The 12,844-nt window shown below is 33.8% G+C and overlaps 2 protein-coding genes and 1 non-coding gene across 3 annotated transcripts; 2 read left to right on the top strand and 1 right to left on the bottom strand.

Moving 5' to 3' along the window:
* Positions 1-346: 346 nt before the first annotated feature.
* On the top strand, positions 347-8,955 carry LOC125848583 (ATP-dependent DNA helicase DDM1). Its single transcript, XM_049528464.1, has 16 exons — positions 347-458; positions 665-759; positions 1,719-1,982; positions 2,079-2,165; positions 2,570-2,916; positions 3,064-3,253; positions 3,385-3,560; positions 4,121-4,190; positions 4,266-4,455; positions 5,040-5,135; positions 5,216-5,310; positions 5,387-5,506; positions 6,264-6,383; positions 7,855-7,953; positions 8,035-8,136; positions 8,502-8,955. Exons 2-16 carry the CDS (start codon positions 682-684, stop codon positions 8,730-8,732), a joined length of 2,265 nt encoding a protein of 754 aa, XP_049384421.1. The 5' UTR covers positions 347-458; positions 665-681; the 3' UTR covers positions 8,733-8,955.
* A 547-nt stretch (positions 8,956-9,502) lies between these two features.
* TRNAE-UUC (transfer RNA glutamic acid (anticodon UUC)) lies at positions 9,503-9,574 on the bottom strand. The gene has a single exon. It is a non-coding gene; the product is annotated as a tRNA-Glu (tRNA).
* Positions 9,575-9,641: 67 nt separating this feature from the next.
* LOC125847176 (uncharacterized) lies at positions 9,642-12,041 on the top strand. The gene is made up of 4 exons (XM_049526857.1): positions 9,642-9,665; positions 10,949-11,142; positions 11,731-11,852; positions 11,939-12,041. Exons 1-4 carry the CDS (start codon positions 9,642-9,644, stop codon positions 11,998-12,000), a joined length of 402 nt encoding a protein of 133 aa, XP_049382814.1. The 3' UTR covers positions 12,001-12,041.
* The last annotated feature ends 803 nt before the right edge of the window (positions 12,042-12,844 follow it).

Raw genomic sequence — 12,844 nt, 5'->3', positions numbered from 1 at the left:
AAAAAAAAACTTTTGAATGTGTTTGAGAATATTCTAACACTTTCAAAACAAAAATAGCTTAAAAGCAAAAAACCACTTAAAATATATCAATTGAAACAACGCTAGCTTTCAAATAGAAATATCAGAAATTTAAATTAATTTGAAAGCGTTTAAATTTTATGAAAAGTTATGTGTGGGGTACTTTGGGCGGCTGAAAAAACAATTCGAACATTGACTCACCAATCCTAATTTCGTTATTACATCCAACTCCAGGGGCAATTTTACAACATGGATTTCCCGCCCTTTTTGGTCTCTCTTACACCGGCAAGGTAATAAAATATTAAACCTACACGTTCATACCCACGCGCGCACACATCCCAGTTATTCTCCTACAAAAATCCCTACTGCATTTTCATTGCCGCCCAATTTCTTTGAATCTCTTCCATTGATTCCGATTACTCCTTGCCGGAGAGGAGTAGGTAAGTTCGTTTGTTTCAATCACAGTTTCGCTTAAATTTTTTATGATTTTGCCCTATTTTCTGACTACTTGTTGGATTTCGGTTTCCGTACATTTTTTTTGGACTTATTTTTTGGAGAGATAGAACAACAATAGGTTTGTTTTTCGAGTTGATGAAGCTTTTTGCATTGTGCATTTTGTGAAAAATCTTTTCTTTTTCGAGGTTAGGGTTTGGACACACTGAGATGGTTGCTAACGCCGACACCGGAGTGAAGGATGTTGTTACTAAAGCGGATTCTCCTGTTTCCGTCCTTGCAGAGGAGGTATTGCTTTTGTATTTTAGTTGCTTGGTTATCTCATCGAGTAGTGGAATGAAATGAAATGAACCAAAGTAGAGCGGAATGGTGGATATAGAAGGTTCATATAACTAGAGCCTCATTAGTAGTAATTGTTGCTTTCTCCTTCAGGTACTCTGGCTAGTACTTGCGTTCTTTTAGGCTTTTGAATTTTTGTACTCATTATTGTTGTGTCTTGTGTCTTCATTCTGTGCATTAGTCCCATTTGAGGAAAGAAGTAAGTACTGGAAAATGGAAAAAACTTGCCTTGTGTGTTACTGTTGATTGTTGCTAAAAGCCTATGATATTTCCTGTTCGGGGTGGTGGGTGGAGAAACTTTAAGCTAGTCTTGAAGGAATCTAGCATTTTTTTTTTCTGCGTGGGTGGGGGGAATAGAGTTGTATGGCTGCGAGATGTACTAGACTGTGTATGGTGTGACATTGCACTTAATTGTCATTAGTATTGGTCTTGTGGTTTGTTAGCGTACTTCTTAAAAATCTAGGTAATTGGATGAGATAAGAGTGACAACATATTGTTTCTTGAAATGTGTCTAAACTATGACAATTAAGTTATCTTGATTTGAGTTTATGTGTTTGAGTCACATGCCAGCTTCTTGGATTATTTACCAGTTATTTCCTGTTGACGTACTTGATTGGTAATATACCTTATTGATAGGGTTTTAAAGCTTGTTCAGCTTTTCCTTGAACACATTACTTGTACACGTTACAGTATGAAGGTAAAAGTAAATATGATCTGTATGGGTTGGAATTAGTTTGAACGAAAATTAGAATGTTCTTTAATTTTGTTGGTTTTCAAGTTAGATGCCCTCTTCTAAGTTTTGAATTGATAATTTCTTTGTTCCTTGTCCGAATGCCAGTTTCTGGCTCGGAGAGATGTTTAGCAAAATATTTGCTTATGCATTACACTTGTGTATTCTCAACTTGAAGGATACATGCAAAGAGAAGCTTGCTGTCAAATTGGAGGATGAAGTATTTCTTGATGCAAAAAATGGGGATGTCTCTCTTTTATCTGAATTGATGAAGAAGGAAGAGGAGAACTTGATAAAAGCACGTGTAAAGGAGGAAGAAGTAAATGATCCCAAAGAGGCCCCGAACTTGAATGACCTTCAATTTAGTAAGTTGGACGAGCTTCTTACACAAACCCAGCTTTACTCAGAGTTCCTGCTGGAGAAGATGGATAACATCACAGTGGTATATCCTTGATTTTGTGAAGAATCTTGACTGCTTGGTGCGAAAAGCTGTCTCTATTTTGCTAATCCAGTTCATTTCTGCATTTTTCATTTGCAGACTGGAGTGGAAGATGAAGAGAAAGGCAGTGAAGACAAGAAGAGGGGTCGTGGCAGAAAAAGAAAGGCTGATACAAGTTATAATAATGTATTTCTTCTCTTGTCCTCCTTAGAAAATAGGTCTACATTGAGTTTTTCTTCATCTTGTGAATCATTATGCGCAACACCTTGGTTAATTATTAGTGTATATTTACATGTTGTGTATGCGGCATTTGATTAGGTGAGTTCTACTAGTACCGTCCAACAACCAGTTAAGTTTTCCTTTTTGTCTCGCATGAATTGTAAAATAGCACTTGGTATTGCTTTGTGTAGCACTTGTCTGATTCTGTAGGTCATTAGTTTTTGATTTTTCAAAGTCTCAAAGGCAATTTGAGAGCTTTATTGGAGCTAGTTTTTCTTTTTTGTTGGACGGGTCAGTCATTTAGTTTCTATGCATTTTGTCAGTTGTTGCCCTTCTTCCATTCTGTGAAATAGTTCAAATGTCTAATGCAGAAAAAGGCCAAGAGAGCTGTTGCTGCCATGCTTTCAAGATCTAAAGAAGGTGGTTCTGTTGAGGATTCAACCCTCACGGAAGAGGAGAGAGCTGACAAGGAGCAGGCTGAACTTGTGCCCTTGCTGACTGGTGGAAAGTTGAAGTCTTATCAACTGAAAGGTGTCAAGTGGTTGATTTCATTATGGCAAAATGGGTTGAACGGGATTCTAGCAGATCAAATGGGACTTGGAAAGACCATTCAAACTATTTCTTTTCTTGCACATTTGAAGGGAAATGGGTTAGATGGACCTTATTTGGTCATTGCTCCCCTGTCAACTCTTTCTAATTGGATGAATGAGATAGAAAGGTACATTAATATCCTTTTGCGAAATTAGTAGAAGTGCTATCCGTGTTTAGTTGATGCAGGTGCTTATATTGTTATTAAATTGTCTCCGGTTGCTAGTCTGCAAGACAGGAACTAAAGGGATAAAATTTTAATTATTTTGCTTGATAGGTTTGTCCCATCCATTAATGCAATCATCTACCATGGAGACAAGAAACAAAGAGATGAGATAAGGAGGAAGCATATGCCAAGGACCATAGGTCCCAAATTTCCAATCGTAATTACCTCTTATGAGATTGCAATGTTTGATGCAAAGAAATTCTTGAGGCATTATACTTGGAAGTATCTCGTGGTTGATGAGGTACCTCTGGCTTACATAGTCTTAAACTTGTCACATTTATACTGTTCTATTCTACAAGTTTTGTGCTTTAATGTAGAAGGCAACTTGTTCTGCATTTCATGCTGATATTGTGTTTCTTGGTTCTTCCCAAGGGGCACAGGTTAAAAAACTCAAAGTGCAAACTGTTCAAGGAACTCAAGCTGTTGCCAATTGAAAACAAGCTTCTATTAACTGGAACACCTCTGCAGAACAACTTAGCTGAGTTGTGGTCATTGTTAAATTTCATCTTACCAGATATATTTTCATCCCTAGAAGAATTTGAGTCATGGTAAACAGCTGATTAGACATTCTACCATTTTTCTTGAAGTGCTTGTTTCAATAGCTAAATATTTGTTAATTCTAAATGATGCTTGTCTTATTATTTTCTTTAATGAACCTACCTTGCTAGCATTTTTTTCTATCTTTATCCTGCATATAATATGGTTCTCTCTCGTACTGGTTATTTACTGCCCTGAATTGTAAAATTTTGGTTAGCATATTGACATAGTTTTCAGATGTAATGCAGTGCATATCAGATGAAACCAAATTGTAAATATGGCCGATCAAGTGCTTTAGTTTGTGATATCAGACAGTTCTATCTTAGAACACTGATGTATAACACACAGGGTAGACTAGTCACAAGTATCTGGTTAATTGTCCTGGTTCTTATTAGAGCTCATAGCAGATATATTGCGTTGCACTTCCCTTGTTTAGAGTACAGTGTATCATTTAAAACACATGACTCACTCTTCTTCTCAAATGGTCGTGTAAAGATTTTAGTGTAGGTCAAATGCTATCATGAGAAGTCAAAAGTGTTAAATGATGACCTTGTTTTTATTTGCTTATCAGGTTTGATCTATCTGGGAGGTGCGGCAATGAAGCCCAAAAGGAAGAAATGGAAGAGAAAAGGAGGACACAAGTATGATTGTTGTTCAGTATTCCATTTTTCCATTTTAAAGCAGATGATGTTTGTTTATGAGTGTCATAACTGCAGGTTGTTGCGAAACTCCATGCAATTTTACGCCCTTTTCTTCTTCGGAGATTGAAAGTAGATGTTGAGCAAATGCTTCCCCGAAAGAAAGAAATAATTTTATATGCTACCATGACTGAGCATCAGAAGAAGTTTCAGGACCATCTAATTAACCAGACGTTGGAGGGTTATTTGACTGAGAACTTGTCCATCGGTAATTATCTCACTTATATAAATATCTTAAATATTCTCGGTCCATCGGTAATAATCTCACTTGTATAAATATCTTAAATATCTACTTCCGAGAGAAAATGAGTTGTCTTTTGTTTTTCCTCATTTGAGAGTTAACATTATAGTCCATATCCTCTATCCACAATTGCACTTTCTTAACTATTTTCCTTCTCTAAGTTGCTACTGAAGTATTGACGGATCCAAGGTTCCATTCTCTTTCTCTAAGTTGCTACTGAAGTATTGACGGATCCAAGGTTCCATTCTCCAACAAATAAGTTCTTAAAAGGGAAATTAGCTGAATGGAAAATTTAAGTATAGTTTGTATAAAAATTTCAATGTTTTCTCAATTGGCAAGCCGATGTAGATTGTACTCAAATTTATATATAATAACATACAGAACATCTATCCAGATTAGCTTTATTATGGCATCTGTAGTTAGCTTGGAATGCATTATGGGTTTCTCTGGTGAAGCAAACAATTCCTTTTTATTGCCACTTTCTAAGTGCACGATACCCCTCATGACACTTCAGGGGTTGCAGTATTAAAGTTCATTTTCTGAATGTGCAGGGAATCATTTTAGAGGAAAGCTCACTAACTTGATGATTCAACTCCGCAAAAATTGCAATCATCCTGATCTCTTGGAGTCAGCATTTGATGGTTCTTGTAAGTGACTATGGTTTATTGAACTGATTGTATTGAGGTGTGTTGACAATGGCCTTACATTATTTTTATCTTGTTGGCAGATCATTATCCACCTATAGAACAAATAGTTGGGCAATGTGGCAAGTTCCGCTTACTGGAAAGGCTTTTGTCAGAATTGTTTGCTCGCAAGCACAAAGTATGTGCTTCATTGTGCTTTTTTGTGTGCCCACCTTGCTGAAACTTTCTATTAATTTTACATCTTTTCCGTACAGGTTCTGATATTCTCTCAGTGGACTAAAGTACTGGACATAATGGATTACTATTTTAGTGAAAGGGGCTTTGATGTTTGTAAAATTGATGGCCGTGTGAAATTGGATGAAAGGAAAAGACAGGTGATTGGTACTTCAATTGTGATACAGATGGAGTATGTAATTTATAAGCATTTGATGACATTTTAAACCATGATTGTCGCTCATTGATGACGCCAATTGTTAAATTAATCTTAGGCTGTGTAATTTTTCTTGCTCAAGAAAAATTTAAGCAAGTCATGATAACATGATCAACATAGGCTACAAACATATTCTTGAACACCTCTGTCTATAATCTTCTGGTACTCCAGAACTCTACTTGCGTGTAGAACTTCATTGTGGCTAAGGAAGAAACCTGATGATACTGCACTGTTAATGGACAGATCTATATCTAGATTTCTGCCAACATCTTTGTTATTGGATGTTGAATTGCCATTTTGTATTAATTAAGTATGCACAGTGTCAGTATCAGAGGGGTTCATTGTTACGTTGCTTATGTATTCCACTTAGACTCAAAGTTGCTTCTTTCTTCTTTATTGCATTTAGATCTCTCCCCCTGCCCCTCCTTGCAATTTACTTGCTCTCCCTTTTAATCCTTTGTCCTGAAGTGGCAAGGTTTAATGTTTATGACTTCACATGATAATACCTATTAAAAGAAGATTAAAAAAAGGTATTCTTCTTGATAACAAATAATAATATTTGAACAGATTGAGTAAATTGGCCCAGTGGGAGCATGAAATAATTGGGTTATCTGGAAGCTTTTGATTAAGTTGATCTAATTATACTCTTCTTTTGTAATGAAGTAAAAGATCTGATTATACTCACTTGTTGCTCTGAACAGATCAAGGAGTTCAATGATGTTAACAGTGAGTGCAGGGTATTTCTGCTGAGCACCAGGGCTGGTGGTCTTGGCATTAATCTTACTGCTGCAGACACCTGCATTTTATATGACAGTGACTGGGTACCTTCTTGCACCCTTCTGTTTTTTTTTTTTATGTGGCTAAATGATGCTCTCACACTTTATCAATACTTCAATTAAGGTTGATGTAACAAGCAATTTAACAAGCATTGCAAAATCAATGTATTTTAGGATAAAGAATAACGTTATACCAATGATGGTCTAGAGAGTAAAGGTTTTAGGATTAATTATAAGTAAGAATTGTACGTTGTAAGTTTTGCTAGCATAAGAAAGAAAGTGAGTTGAAATTAGATGATATTGTGATGACTAATGCAGACAATCCAGATTTTTGGCTAAACTTTTCAAGAGAATGACATGATGGGCTTAGATGTAACATATCACATTAAATAAGATTAGCTGAAAGAGAGGATGACTACATGAATATTATGTGATAGCTTACAGGGGGTCAGGGGATACTTAATGAGTGAAAGATAACTTCGATAGAATGGTTCAAGAGTAGTAATGCTAAATGGAAGTGAATGTTGGGCCTTAAAGACCCAATACACCAACGAGATAGTCATAGAAAATAGAAATACATATGTTAAGATCGATACGTAATTGTACAAGATTAGATGGGCATTCTACAGAAGGTGCAAGGGGTACAAATTGAGGGGAAAACGAGAGTAGTTCACCTTAGATGGTTTGGTCACATTCTATGTTGACCTCCAAGTGCACTGGGTGACACCATATTTTTGAAGATGTCAAAGGGAACGAGATAGACGTAAAATCTCATGGAGGGAAGCCTTTGAAATTCATTTGAACTTGGTGAAATCAGAACACAATGGAAGTATCATTATAGGCAGTACCAATAAGTCAAGATTAATGTTTACTTGCTTAGTCATTTTTGGTACGTTCCATGAGGACTCGTGTTTGACAGGAATCTTTAGTTAGGGTAGAGTGTTAAGTGAAGAGGAAAGTGGTGATATTTAGAAAATCCGTAATTGTTGAGTGTATGATCCCAAATAGAGTGGAGCCGATATTGTAGATTTACATAGCCAAACCCTACTAGCTTGGGATTGAAGCGTAATTGTTGTTATGATTTTGTGATATTAGTAAACTGAAAATACATGCATTACTTAGGACTGAAGGGCAGCTTCCATAAAATGGTATGATTTTAGCATGAAGAAGCAATGATTTAGGTTTCAAGCATGTATAAGCGCTCAGCTTGTGTTTGCGGGTGGGATGGTTAGGGAATTACTGGATTTATGACCCATTTCGTCATTTTATTGATATGATATACTGTGGTGATGTGCCAATTGAATAGATTCTATTTGAAACATAGTAATCACACACTTTTACTGCATGTTGCCTTGTCTCTTCATATAGCATCACTTTATTGATATCCCATGCTTGAATCCTCACTTCAGAAGCAATAATTCCACTTATTTATTTTCTATGTTCTTTTACTAACTATATTTGGTACTTCATACTATGGTCAGTTAGATAAATCAGTAACTTGCACTTCTGCTTTCAGAATCCACAAATGGATCTACAGGCTATGGACCGGTGTCATAGAATAGGTCAGACAAAACCTGTTCATGTTTACAGGCTTGCAACTGCTCTGTCTGTGGAGGTACTAAACAGCTTTTGTAAAGATACATTTTAGCTGCTCTTGAGTTCTACTCTTTTCTAAAGAGTTAAATGTGTGCTTCAGGGTCGAATGCTCAAAAGAGCTTTCAGTAAGTTGAAACTTGAACATGTGGTGATTGGAAAAGGACAGTTTAAGCAAGAAAGAAGTACTACAGATACTATGGAGGTTTGTGTTTCTAACCCCTGCAAGATACTTATTCCGTTGTATGGCTTTGTAGCAGCTATAGTTTTGAGATGCTTGTGTTTCAACTGATTGTAATTGAATTTGACATCCTTTAAATAGTATATCATGTTGAAACCTCTTGCCAGTTTTTATAGCAGTGCTTACATTGGATGACTGATCTTTCATACTTCAATTTGGCAGATAAAACGGTCAGGGCTTGATGTCCTGATTACTTATGCTGTATAGCCTTTCTTCTGTAGAAAAATATTTGGTATCAATGTAACGGCTGTTTCTGTTAGAGCTGTTGTTAGTGGTGTGATAATGAAATGTTGAATGAAGTAGTTGCTAATAATGTTTTGGTGTATCAGGAAGAGGACTTGTTAGCACTGTTGAGAGACGATGATAACGAAGAGGACAGGTTGACGCAGACAGATATCAGTGATGAGGATCTACAGAGGGTTTTAGACCGAAGTGATTTGGTTGTTGGTCCGGCAAGTGAAGATGAATCAAAGGTATATGTGGTTCCACTTAAAGGACCCGGTTGGGATGTTGTTGTTCCAACTGCAAGCGGAGGCATGCTTTCTACTCTCAACAGCTGATAAGGAAGGGAAGGGACTCATGGGCATGGTTCATTTGCAGAAATTAGATGTTTTTGGGAGCTAAGCAACGTTGATTATTTTGTAATCTACTTTTTGCAAATTTATGGTCTTGGAGCACCTTGTTTGCCCATTGACGTATCACTGCAATGTCTTTTTGATAACATTAGCAGCATTTTGTAAATCTTTATGATATTTTCAGATTATTCATCTTAAATTGACCATATAGCTAAGTTCCATGTGTTTTTTCTTGTTAAAGTTTTGTTATTCTTATTTTGGGTCCAGCATAGGTCACCGGAGGGGCTTAAAAGTTTAAACAGTCCGCTCCTCTTTAACATTCTTTTTTCTATTTTTTATTCTTCCCATTCTGGCCCTATAGACTCGTCTAGGCATTGTTTATATGATGTCACTATTATTTAGCTAAGTTTGACGAGTTTAAACAATAAAATTTGTTCAGAGTTTTATATTTGATTGGTTAAATTTCTTAAAAAATAAGGAGGATAACATTTCTAAAGGATTAAACAAGTTGCACGCACGTGTGATATTTTTAATATCGATGTGTCTTTTTCACGTTTTAACACACTTCATTTTCATCCAATCGTTGTAGCTCTCATTTCCAACACTCCCACCTCTCATTATGCCTAAATTAGATAAAAAATAATTTTAGAATAGTATTTTTTACTAATGCCCCAAACATTAAAAAGTAAATAAGAAATCTTTTGTTTTTGAAAAATATTTTTCTTATGATAAAAATTTGAAGCTAAAATAGTATTTTCCGTTACCGGGAATCGAACCCGGGTCTCCTGGGTGAAAGCCAGATATCCTAACCGCTGGACGATAACGGATTGTTGTTGATTTTATGACAAAATATATTTATAAATGAAAGTTGATTTCATAGAGATGAAAGTACAAATGGCTGATACAGAATCAGAAAATGTGTAACATAACAAACCAAAAAAAACCCTCATTTTCAAATTTAGAGTTGGAGTTGTAGAATATTTAGAATCTGAATGTACTTTTTTTTAAATATAGTTATATTCTTTTTAAAACTAATAAAAGTCGATTGAATTAACTAATTTACTTTAAACATACGATCAAGTTTGTTTTAAATTAGTAATATCTCAAATAGATAGTCACATAATGTCATAAATTAGATTCCATACAAGCTACTAAATTCAAAATAAATATGTTTTCATTTTATTTGAAAATTTTGAAATTAGAGTTAAAGATAAAGTTGTGTTTTTTGTTATAAATTTCCAAATAATTGTATGTATTTTTTTTTTAAAAATGAAATATGATTTAAATGGAATCATATTTATAAAAAATAAAAACATTAGGAAATTTTTTTTAAAAAATATATAGTGAAAGTGAAAATAATATTTATGTCAAACAGTAATTTTAAAGTAAATTTTTTTTTTTAGAAAGTGAAAAATTCTCATTGTCAAATGGTCCTTAATATACAAATAAATTAATGATTGAAAATAGTGTCTAACTATTGAACTTAAAGGCAAATAAATTATTATGCTAGAAAAATTAATAAAATATCTATTAGCTAAAGAATTTCCAATAAATTAATAGTGCTTCCTCTCTCACTATTACAAGAAAATTAAATTGAATATTGTATCAAGATTCGAATTGCAAAAAATGCTTTTGAAGAAATTTTAAAGATAATTAAGAAACAAATTCTATTATATTCAAACAAGATAGATATATAATGAAACAAATCAATTTTCAACACAAACACATAATGTATTTATAATCACTTTTAACTCTAATTACAATTTAGAAAGGAAATAATACATAGTAAGATGATTAGAAGTAACAATCAAAACTTCGACATAATCTACACAATCATTCTTTTTAATCCTTAAAACTTTTTTGAGCAATAATTAATTAAATATGACTCTAAAATAAAACTCTCTAATATTTTATTTAATCTAATAATATCAACTGAATCAATCATATTATAAAGTTATCATGGATCACAACAAATCAATACCCATTATAAAATAAAATAATAGAGTATAATAATATAAAATGAAGATGATTTTAAATCCTTTAACGTGTCATATAGGAGAAGAAATAAACTTGTGTGGCGATTTTTAAGGCATTACACTTGTTGTCTTAAAGAGACAACAATAAGTGTGTTGATGACATTATTTCATCATCTTCTTGTTTGTTTATATTACATAAACTCCTTACCTATTACCTATAAATAGAATGATGAAAGACTACAAGTTTTAAGAATGATTAACGCAATAAAATTAGCAAACAGAGCACAAGTACCACCCTCTGTTTTGTCATACCATATTGCTCGAAATAATTCAGACATCAGATTTGTAACCTCTGCTGGACAACCAGACAACAACAACATGGATCAAACTAATAAGAAACCTGAACAAGACAAAGTTACGTAAGTTTCCTTTTTCTATTTTTCCACTTAATGAAGCTTAGTTAATTGTCATTAGATTCAGTGGCACCCAACTCACCTTCTTCAGGTGGTGCACTTGCATCCGTTAACTTTGAAAAAAAAATCAAAAATTATATATATATATTGAGAAATTAATTAAGATATAATTAACAATACACTCCTGAAAAGCATATGAGTGTGTGTCATCATGCTACTATTACTGGATCTACACCCAAAACTTGGGTAGACTTGGGTTCGAATCCAACTACAGTGTTTATTTTTACTTTTTATTTTTATTTTAAGTTTATCTTAGAGCTTATAATTGAGCTAAGGTAATACTGGTAATACTGGTGCATTCAAAATTTTCAAATTTTGGGTTTGCTTCTGATTAGATTCAATATTAATATAGTGTATAGGCTTGAGAGATATTTATAAAGAGGGTTAGTTGTCACTAAAAATAAATACCTATTTAGCAATAATTAAGCTATTGTCGTCAACTAATTTGGTTGTAATTCAAAAAATATATCGTCCATTTTTTTTGGTTGAGTAGTGATAATAATAATATGTATGTACTTTATAATTGGATTGAAGGGATACGATGTCAAGTAGCTATGGAGAAGCATATGCAACAAGATCAGATGAAGAAGGTTTTGGAGGGATTTATGGTGGAAACAAAGAGGATGAAGAAAATATTAAACATGGCAAAGCCCCTGGTATTATTTTATTAAACACATGTTTACTCTCTTTTAAAGTGTTCATATATAATTTGCTGATTTTAATTTTATTGATTTTCATATAGAGTATGAAACTAAACAAGGAAGTGAAGTCAAAGAGAAGGAGAAGGCTCGTAATCAGCCTTGATTTTTTTTTTGCCATAACTCATTATCTTAAATATATATGTACTACTTTTTCCTAGCTAGTATATATGTACTAAGGTTTAGTACGAGACGTTTAATTTCGTTGTAATGTATTAAGGAACGTTTAATATTTCATTGTTATGTGTTTTTTCTCCCCAAGGTTTAAACTAAAAAAGAACGTTTAATAATTCTCCCCTAACAAAATCTCTTTTACTATAAGTGAATTCTGATTAAGTCAGAAGATTTTATAAATAATCAATTTGGTTGCGCTGAAATGGTGTTGAAAACAAAGTTCATACGGTGAGTCATCCGCGCCACAACAATTTTTAAGTGCACTTTATCTTGCTTAAAACCGTCTCTGCTGAGGTGGATTTGATTAGACTCGGATTGCCATATGTCATCTCCTAATAGGTCAAATCCAAGAATGTACACTATATATATTGAGTAGTGCATGGAGAGTTTATATAAATTGAATTAGAGACAACAACGAACGATTTCATATATATATATCCAACACCAACACTGTTGTGTCAGCGGCATACATACATACAATAAAAAGAAAGAAAAAAGTAATCATCTGTTCTAAGATGAAATAACTTATCAATATTGGAGCAGCTTTAGCTAGCCAATTATTTGATCATTCATACATAAGAAATTGTACAGAACCAAATAAAGTGAAGTGGTGGATCATCATATTCAAGAAATAATTTCTTCAATAATAACTGTTGGTAACATCATCATATATAGTTTGTTTTCTACTTTTTCGTCAAAATGTTGCTAGTATTAATATTGACATTATATTTATCAATGCAACACAATTTTAATTTCCACCAAAAGTTGGACCGGAT

This window comes from Solanum stenotomum, chromosome 12 (assembly GCF_019186545.1).
Source record: "Solanum stenotomum isolate F172 chromosome 12, ASM1918654v1, whole genome shotgun sequence".
Classification (NCBI taxonomy): domain Eukaryota; kingdom Viridiplantae; phylum Streptophyta; class Magnoliopsida; order Solanales; family Solanaceae; genus Solanum; species Solanum stenotomum.
Note: the sequence above shows the minus strand (reverse complement) of the source record. Positions and strands in the feature narration are given on the sequence as shown.

Excerpts from the sequence above, each read along its gene's own strand:
- LOC125848583 (XM_049528464.1), top strand. The coding sequence starts at position 682 with ATGGTTGCTAACGCCGACACCGGAGTGAAGGATGTTGTTACTAAAGCG. Across the intron at positions 2,917-3,063 it reads TGGATGAATGAGATAGAAAG|GTTTGTCCCATCCATTAATG; the intron begins GTACATTAATAT and ends TTTGCTTGATAG. Across the intron at positions 4,456-5,039 it reads GACTGAGAACTTGTCCATCG|GGAATCATTTTAGAGGAAAG; the intron begins GTAATTATCTCA and ends CTGAATGTGCAG.
- LOC125847176 (XM_049526857.1), top strand. The coding sequence starts at position 9,642 with ATGGCTGATACAGAATCAGAAAAT. Across the intron at positions 9,666-10,948 it reads CTGATACAGAATCAGAAAAT|AATGATGAAAGACTACAAGT; the intron begins GTGTAACATAAC and ends ACCTATAAATAG. Across the intron at positions 11,853-11,938 it reads TAAACATGGCAAAGCCCCTG|AGTATGAAACTAAACAAGGA; the intron begins GTATTATTTTAT and ends ATTTTCATATAG.